Source organism: Uranotaenia lowii, chromosome 2, assembly GCF_029784155.1.
Source record: "Uranotaenia lowii strain MFRU-FL chromosome 2, ASM2978415v1, whole genome shotgun sequence".
Classification (NCBI taxonomy): Eukaryota; Metazoa; Arthropoda; class Insecta; order Diptera; family Culicidae; genus Uranotaenia; species Uranotaenia lowii.
Window position 1 is genome coordinate 249,428,223 of NC_073692.1, and position 9,703 is coordinate 249,437,925.

General features: G+C 33.8%; 1 protein-coding gene across 10 annotated transcripts in view; it reads right to left on the reverse strand.

Annotated features, from left to right (window-relative positions):
- LOC129747743 (neuronal acetylcholine receptor subunit alpha-7) overlaps positions 1 to 9,439 on the reverse strand; it is a 45,369-nt gene extending 35,930 nt beyond the window's left edge. For 5 of the 10 annotated variants that reach the window (XM_055742082.1, XM_055742088.1, XM_055742083.1 and 2 more), the window contains exons 1-2: positions 8,881 to 9,164; positions 8,126 to 8,353 (exon numbers count right to left, since the gene is read on the reverse strand). In XM_055742082.1, coding sequence (XP_055598057.1) covers positions 8,126 to 8,186 — 61 coding nt within the window. In that variant the 5' untranslated portion in view covers positions 8,187 to 8,353; positions 8,881 to 9,164. Of the gene's footprint in view, positions 1 to 8,125; positions 8,354 to 8,880; positions 9,165 to 9,421 lie in introns of those variants that run through there. The other 5 variants (XM_055742087.1, XM_055742080.1, XM_055742086.1 and 2 more) reach the window with 4 other exon arrangements.
- Positions 9,440 to 9,703: the final 264 nt, after the last annotated feature.

Here is a 9,703-nt window from a genome sequence, read left to right on the forward strand (position 1 = left end):
ATCAATAACACCAATTTGGAATCGTATTAATAGATATTCTGTTGTTATCAAGTTTGTATACTTTTGGTATAATCGGAAAATTTGAGGCTGGGTCTCATTCGGCCGAAGGTCATTCAGCCGATGGACGTTAGGCCAAATTGGCTATCTGGCCGAATAGGCCACTACGCCGAATGGGTTATTCGGTCGACGGTTAGGCCGAAAGGACGCAAGGCCGAAAGGATGTTAGGCTTAATGATCACTAGGCTGAATGTTCATAAGGCTGAATGGTCATTAGGCCGAATGATCATTTGGCCTTGCACCCATTCGGCCTGATGACTATTCTGCTTAACGACCATTCGGTCTAACTACTGATCGGCCTAACATGCAAACAAGCGATAATATGTCTTATAGGCCTAGCATGAATTCGACCCAACGATCATTTGGTTGTTAGGCCTAGTGGCTATTCGGCCTTACGACATTCTAGCATCCATTCGGCCTTACGACCATTCGGCCTATCGTCCATTCGCCCTTGCGGACATTCGGCCTTACGACCTTTCGGCCTTACGACCATTCGTCCTAATGACCATTCGGCCTATCGTCCATTCGGCCTGATGACCATTCGTCCAAATAACCTTTGGCCTAATGTCCTATTCGGCCGAACATCTGTCAGCCTTCTAACGCATTCGGCCTAGCACCCTTTGGCTTAACATCTTTCGGCCTATCGGCCTTCGGCGAATGTTAGCCCCCCGGAAAATTTGAAATAAATACAACATGGTCCGATACTAATGAAGATTTTAACAAAAACAAAAAAGTTTGTAAAGCTCTTAGAAGCTGGATTTGCATTCTTCAGTCAGCTTAAAGTTCCACTATTCAAAGGATGACCTGAAGTGATTAGAAGCCAAAACAGTGATTTTTAAATAAGAACTCTCCAAACGCACCGATTTAAACTCATTGAAAAATACTGTGCTATTTTGAAACAGGCATTTGGGGGGTATCTCAAAGTGGCCAATAAGAGGAAAAAAAAAAGAAAAAGTGGTTTTCTGTATAAAAGAGGCTTCTTTCAGATGTTGTACAGACCAAAGAAAATTAGGAAAATCGAAATTTTAATTTTAAGGCTAAATGACTTAGAAATGCTTGAAATGTTGAGAACTGGTTTCAACTCGAAAACAATTTCCCATAAAATCGATTGAAGGCCAACACTTTTTTTCCGAGCTGACATCAGATCTTGACGTTTGATGCATTTCTAAGTCAACAACGAAATTTAATTTTATATTTTCCGAATTTTCTTTGCACTCCCCTTTGGTGATTTTTGAGGGTCTAAAAACCGAAACTTTGAGCGCTTTTAGGCACTCCTAAATCAAGTCCGATTAAGATGGAATTTTGCCCAGGTCAGTTTTTGGGGTAAGTATTCAAAAAAATTTTTCAAAGAATGAGTTAGCAAATGCTCAGTTTGATTGTTTTTGAGTAAAAGCCAATTGTTTTAGCCACTTAATAACGCTAGTTTACAATATTTTGAAAAAAAAAAAATCGTGAACTTTATAAACCGACCTTTATTTTAACGTAAAATCAGGCGCTTAATCCGAAAATGAAATTTAAAAATATCTCAGTTGAACAGTTTTTGAGTTATGCTCCAAATATGAAATTTTGGAAAAAAAACAAAAAAAAAAAAAAATACTTGTACTTAGATTCGAATATCTCGAACTGCATAACAATAATTTGAAATCTTTTTTTTTGCGTATTAAAGAGAATAAATTTGCTATCAATCACTAAACTTTACTTTTGCGTACGATCAACAGTATTGTTGATATGAGTGAATTTATGATAGAAAAATAAAATAAAAACGCATTTTATCAGAGAAAATTATATTTTATCCACAGTTTTAGACTCGATAGTGACATTTGAAAAATCTAATTTCTATGGACTTTAAATATCAATTCAAAGCAAAGATTTCAAGTGGTTATTTATCAAGATCGGTTGAAAATTGAAAAAAGTTATGGTTGCTTTACCATTACAGTATTTTTTGCATTTTTGAATAATTTCCCGAACCGCAGTGTACTAATTTGAATGAAGGAAGAATTAAACATGATAAATCTCACTCTCTCCAAGCAAAAATGGATTATTAACTTACCAGAAGATCACATGCCGAATTTGAGCAAGATTTAACTAAACAGAGCGGTTGCTTGAGACACCAAGCGTGAATGCGATTTCAAGGTATTTTGCTCGGAAGGAGCAAAAAATACTGGTTTCTCATTAATAACGTTTTTCTACAATGGACGATTACTTTTTATGAATAATTTTCTCAAAGCCCAAGTTAGGACAAATATTTCATCCCAAGACTGCAAAACAATTGGACTTGAAACAAAAAAGTTATTGCGGTTCAAAAATTATATCTTGCCCGCAAATTGTCGCCTAACACGCAATGACTACATTTTACGCATTCCTTTTTATACGACAAGTTTCGGCCAAAATTCAATTTTTGAACCGCTTTAACATTTTTGTGTTAAGTTGTTGCAGTCTATTCTATTTTGTTTATTTATAGAGGATTTTAGTTGTTGCAGTCTTCCGATGAAATATTTGTCTCAATTTAGGCTTTAAGCCTTAAAGTTTAAGGAAACCATCCATAAAAAGCAATCGGCCGGTATTGTTCCTCCTGAGCGAAATACCTTAAAATCGCATTCACGCTTGAGGCCCTAGCAAGCCTTTCCCAAGGTCAGATCTTTCTAAAATTTGGCATGAGATTTATCATATTTAATTCTTCCTATATTAAGATTAGAACACTGCGGTTATTCAAAAATGCAAAAATTACTGTTATGTTGCAGTAACCATAACTTCTTCAATTTTCAACCGATTTTGATAAGTAATTACTTGAAATCTTTTTTTTTTTATTTGTTTTAAGTCGTAATTTATTTTATCACCAACAGCTTCCATTGATAACGAATTGTCAGAACAGAAATATATTTGTACGTCATCAGCATACATCTGAACGCTATAGTATTTTACAAAAAAGGTGGCAGGTCATTAATAAAGAGAGAAAACAGCATTAGCCCCAAAATTGATCCTTGAGGTACGCCAGACTCAATAGAAGTTAACATCGAGAAACAACCATCTATTAAAACTGATTGGACCCGTCCTTGAAGGTATGATTGAATCATTTTAGCTGCAGATCCAGAAAATGTAAATTCTGATATCAATTTTTCAATGAGCTTCTTATGGCAAAAGCTTTTGCAAAATCTATGATCTAATCCTTTTTGATCAAGAAAGATGGCGATGTCATTGTGAACTTTCATCAGGTTCGTTTCAGTACTATGATTTGCTCTAAAACTTGATTGGTTGTTACATAATAATCTATGTTGATTAACATAATCAGAAATTTGAAGCTTGATTAATTTTTCGAAAATTTTCGAAACGGAGCTCAATAAACTAATTGGCCTTAAGTTGGTAATATCAAGATTGTTTTATTTTTTTCGGGATTGGTACAACTTTAACTTTTTTCCACTGGAAGGGAAATTAAGAAGTTCTGATCATAGTATTGAAAAGATGGCTTAAGATCGGGAGCATACAAGGAAGAACAATTTTCGAAATCTGATGGGAATGCTATCTAATCCGGTAGCGTCAAATTCAATGGAAGTTACTGCATTAATAATTTCGTACTCATGAACAGACCTGAAATGGAAACCAGACGAAGTATGGGGAATATAAATCTCTTAATTATTATTATTGGATGAACAATTTGAACAAAAATAATTATTCACTTCTGTTGCAGTCAGTAGAAACTGGTGGTTTCTTTGAATTGTTCAAGCTAAAACTTTTCAAGAACTATTTAGCGAATTTATAAGTATTCAAATTCAGTTTATCATGCATGATTTTTGCGTTTGTTATCAATGTGTTTACCCTGTTGCGTAATCGTTTGAATTTTAATCTGTCTTCGGCTAATTTAGACTGTTTCCAAGTTCTGTATGCTAAATCTCTGTTGATTATTGCTATTTCAATATCACGATTAAACCAAGCATTTATTCGCTGTTTTTTTTTTATTTCAAGGGGAAATAAGTATCACACAGCGAGAGTAAAAATTAGTTAAATATTTTTAAAAGACATGCACCGTCTTAGCCGGTTTAGGCTTTACAGACTGAATAAATGACGTGGACAACTTAAGATTAACATTTAACACCCGAGATGGGAATCGAACCCATGCCATCAGTGGACCAGCGACTACCGTCTTACCACGCTAACCACTCGACCACCGAGACGTACGTATTTCCATTAGCATATCAGAATCATCTATACTGAAGAAAAAGTTCCAATTGATGCTATTGAGAGTTTGAAAAAGGGCCTGTTGATCATAATTAGAATAGTCACGGAACCAGTATCCATTAGCATGATCTTGCTTTGAAAAATTAACGGACGAAAATATAAGATTATGGTTGGATACACCAGGAAGAGAAATCTGACTAAACCTGTAAACACTCTCTGTGGAATGCGTCAGTTATAAATCTAAAAGAGAACATCCGTTGCAATGAAAAAAATGTGGGTTCATTATTAAAACACGTGGAATTACAGCTGGATAATGTATCTTTTAAGAGATCAATCCTCGAAGATGGTCTAAGAAGATTGTAATTAAAGTCACCAATTAAGAAGGAGTTCTTATAGTAAATTGTAAATGGTTGAATATGGTATTGGAGCAACTGAGAGCAATCCTGTCCTGGTGGATTGTAGTAAACTCCAAATCAAATTTTATCTGTGTTACAGCACATTTCCAGTAACCTAAATTCCGTGCTTCCGTTGCCATTTTCGGACTTTGATAAGATTCTAAAGCAGGGGTGAGCAACCTTTTGAACCCACGGGCCAATTCAAATTTCAAATCTTGTCGGCGGGCCGCACTTAAAATAACATTTTTTTTTATAATTAATAGATCTTCACGTCATTTTTTATAACTACAAATATTTGGCAAAATCAAATCTGAAAAAGAAAAGATAAAACGAATTCACATGTTTAAAAACAGAAATTCAACACGACCCGATATTGAAAAGGTACATCACAAAATCTTTGTCATTTTTAAATTCTCTCATTTTTTTTAATAATACTCCTTGGTGAACATTCATTCTTACAACATTCTTGTTAAAATCGATTGTACTATTCGTCATCACTTTCATTCAAAAATCTTCAGGAACTTACCACAGTGATAAGTAAGAGTGTGAAAAATATATATTTGAAGCGTTGGTCGTTGAATCGCTACTTGACTTTCTGTGATTTTTTTTTTTCCACAACGTGTCTTTAAAGCCTAGATTTTTTTCCGTTGAAAATAAGATTTTTAAATTGATGTTCTACATTGGATCATTGCATTGGGATGTTGAGCAAGGTCGTTGAAATCACGGAAAAATGTTCATTCTTAAATATTTTAAGCAACTATTTCAAAACTACCTTCTTGATTATAAAATTTTTATCCAGATTTTTATAATTTTTAACCTTATTTAGATATCATAGGGGTAGGATTTCTAAAGCTATATTACGACTTCGGTAATGTGGAATGCGAATCATAAGTGACGTTACTCAATTTATCGATGTTTGTTATTAATTTTCTATCAAATATATGAAAAAAAAAAACAACATCACAGATAATCATCAAAGACCTCAGAGAATTTCAGATATCTATTGCTTTTTTCAAGAACTAATAATTTTTATCGGTAGCTTTGATGCCGGCTGATTCATATGGATAAAAAATCTAAAATCGCTCACCCAAACTTTGTTATTAAACTTTCAAATTTTTCTTCAATATTCAGAAATAAAAAAAAATTCTCAAGATTTTAATTTTAATTTCTTTCCAGTAACAGAATAAGCCTTTTAAATGAATTTGATAGAATAATTAAAAAAAAAATCTGCTAAGCGTAATTTTTATTATACAACTTTATTTACGCTTGGAACGAAACGAAAATAATGACTACACTGACGGACTTCGAAATTCCTTTGATCATGTGAGTTTCCGATTTTTTGCTGCTTTTCCGACTCACTTCAATAGATTTTGTTTTTCAAAGCGTTAGGAGTTAAATAATTAGGAAAAGTATATCCTGAGTAAAGAAAAAAAACTCCAATATAACGTTATGCCAATATAGAATATTGCATTCATGCCTTGAACAGAACATAATAAATGCTTGAAATGCCAGAAAAAAGTTAATAATCTGAATGATTGTGGGGCAAATGAAGATAAGTGCATATTTGATCAAGTCATATACATTTTCCCAACAGTCCATTGTAGAAAAAAGTTAAGGCATAAAAATTTGAAAAAAGCTTCGCGGGCCGCACAAACGGGTCTCGCGGGCCACATGCGGCCCGCGGGCCGCGCGTTGCTCACCCCTGTTCTAAAGCATTGAACAGTAATCATCAGTTTCGGTACCATTTTCATTGTAAAAATTAACATTTGTCTAGACTGGCATCCAACTAAGTACAACGGTAGAGAAATTATGAATTCAATTCAATGCAATTAATTCGAACTATTTAAACTGTACGAGAAGCTTCATTCTAAGGTTCGGTAAAGCAGAATTAGGAAAAAAAAACATACGGGCCTCGGAAATTATCCATCCATTGGCATTTCATCTCATGTGGCACAATTCGCGGGCGAGGGGAGGAGGAGGGGGGAAATGGGTGACCATCACTCTCCTCACTCTCCTAGGGGGTTGAAAGGGAAACCGTCAGGACGCAGTAACAAATTTCACCAATATTCAGCCTGGTGAAACGTTAACGATCAACATCTCCAATCATCACCTCCTGGTCACAGCATCAATTAGCACAACTTCTGAGTATTTTTCATCAAACTTATTTACACACAGAAGATTTGGTATAATGAAATGCTTTTATATTTGAAAACTCCTCTCAGTTTAAAAAAGGAATGATAAAAGTTTTGATATCATTTTATTAGATATCCTTTCTGTATTTTGAAAAAAAAAACGAGGGCTATTGTACAAAATTCACATAAAATGTGACTAGGTATTTTAACCATTTACAAATGGTGTTATCTAAATTGATCGAAAAACTAGCTATGACATGATTAGAAGATCATTTGTATTAGAACTGATGAGATGATTTAATGCTCATCAGTTCTAAAGTATCAGTATGACACTGTTGGAAACTATTATTTGCTGGTTTAATGGTATTGCGGTGAACGTTATGACGGAAATTTCTGAAAAAAGATTGAAATTAAATGACGGACAGATAAAGCAGATGCTTAGAAAAAGAAGAGTTATAGGTGTTGAAATGGAGCCAAGAGCATATTTTTATGGAAAGCATCAAAGTTTGATAGCTGGTAACTTTTTTCAGACGCATCTATCTTTATTTTTTTTTTTGGAAACCTAGTAATATTGGCTTTCAATGAGCCTCTACAATTATTTGTTTTTACGTTATCAAAATTCGATAAAAAATATTGCAAAACATGCCTCTGGAAAAAAAGCTGTAGATGCTAAAAATGCACAAGGAATCCACTCTGTTCATGAATAAGGTAAAGTTACAAGCTTTATGTAACACATTTAGATATATTTTATAAGATTATGAACATTTTTTATAAGATTATGAACACAAAAAACAAAAATAATGGTGCAAAAACCGTAGTTTTTAATCAATTAATCGTCAAAGTTATATCAATCACAGAGCAAAATTTAGAAAAGTGGATTGTACAGCTGACCAGAATTAATCCACATGCAAGGGTGAAGTTTTTAATTCATTGAAAAACTATAGCATTCGGGAAGGAATCGTTCATATCTTTCATAGCTCGAAGCTTATTTTCGAAGATTACTGTTGAAAAGGTAAGTTTTCAAATAACGAATCATGCTGAAAAAATCTTTTTTTTTTTACAACTGACTGCATAAATACATCACCAAAGTTTGATTTTAAGTACTTTTCTTTAAGCTGTGAATCAACGAAATATAATTTTCTGTTTTTTGTTTCAAATAGCATGTACACCGAAACACTTCATTTTTGAAAATGATTGATTGAAATTTCTGATCGTTGAGATAGTTTTGCAAATTTTTTACCCTGCAAGGATCTTTGCTAGGAGAGAGCTCCCTTTTTTCCATCAAAGGGTTGACCTTCAACGTTTGGAAAATATACAATGTTCATTTTTGTTTACTTATACTAAGGTTCATATCGAAATTTTACTCACCTCTAATGCATATCACCAATAGACATAGTACGATCAAATATAAATCCATAACAAAATACATGGTTTAGGTTGAAGGCGCATTTGCGGCCACATTTAACACTTATCAACTCATTCAGATATGAACGATTTTTATACACATTTCATTTTCAACATCATATGTGCTTACAATTCCATTTATTCATATTCCTTCGAGAGATACATCTATAACTGCGATTATTCTAACACTTTCTGTGGATTGAAATTTTTATTGCAATTATTAACTTCAAAGTCCATTTTCGCGATAGAACAGCATATCGATTTCTGATGAGCTGAACTTTTTCAACTGTTTTTTTTTCTTTAACTCCACTACAAAGAAATTTGCATAATCACTTCTTTCTTGAACAAAGAGTTGTTCTAAACAATCATACAATACTTTGACGAAGCTTTTTTTTCGAAATTTCATAGAAAGACAAATATCGTGCTCAATAAACAGATTAAATCATAAGTCAGCAACTTTCAAAGCTCCAGAATCTTTCATTCATAGCCTTTGTATGATGGTATAGGTGAGTACAATGTAGTATGGCGAAAATCGATTTCTAAAAGTGTACGCAGAATATACATTGAACACAGGACTTTGCAAACCATTGCCATAAAAATCGATACGCTCTTTCTTTTCAGAATTTTTTCACCAACGATTTTAAGATTTTTTCAAACGGTTAAGTCAATTTTTGGTAGATATTATCGATGAGCTGTTTTAACAATACTTTCGTTCATACTTTTCATTGAGCAACACTTTTCAGAAATAAAATAATCACTTCTTGTTACAAGCATTTTCACCACTCGGGATCAGAAAACCGTTTTTGGGTCATTTTGTAGGGTACTTGGACTGTTTTGGATTCACAATCACACTAACCGCACAGTTGATTCTATTTGGATTATTGTAACATAGTTTTTCAGTGCAAATGGAGGATTTTTCTGAAGATTACATGTAAATAACGTTCAACAATAATTTCACTGATCTGACCCTATGACAGTTTTCTTGCTACACAGCATCCTTGTGAAGCAAACGACTGGAGATGAAAAGCGCCTGCGTGCAGCATCCATACATCTATAGTCACATTTTTTTGCCAATCAGTATATCTTTCAAGGAACGTGATAAGATTCTGCAATAAGTTGAATTCACCAATACCCAGCCATTGATAGAAAGAAAACTTTTGCAGATGGCTGCTTGAGAAAGTATACCCGCAAATTATTGCTTGGAAAACTGAATTAGGAGTCGAGCGAAAATTACGTAATGAATATTTTATTGGTACTAACGCTTCGCTTAATGATTTATGCACAGCGATGCAAATACCGTGTTATGCTATCCTACTTTTCGAGTGAAGATATGTCTGGTCATGCTAATCGCTGACTTTCAGTTCAGTGAATACTTTACGGCATGCCAGGAGCAACTATGGGCCAGAGAAAAGTTTGAGGCACTCATAAGCATCTATAGAAAACTGTCCTAAGTGCAATCATGCATTTTTTTTTACTTGGAACTTTATTATTATTATTATAATTTATTAGAGACCTTTTAACCACCCGGGTCATTCGGGTCTG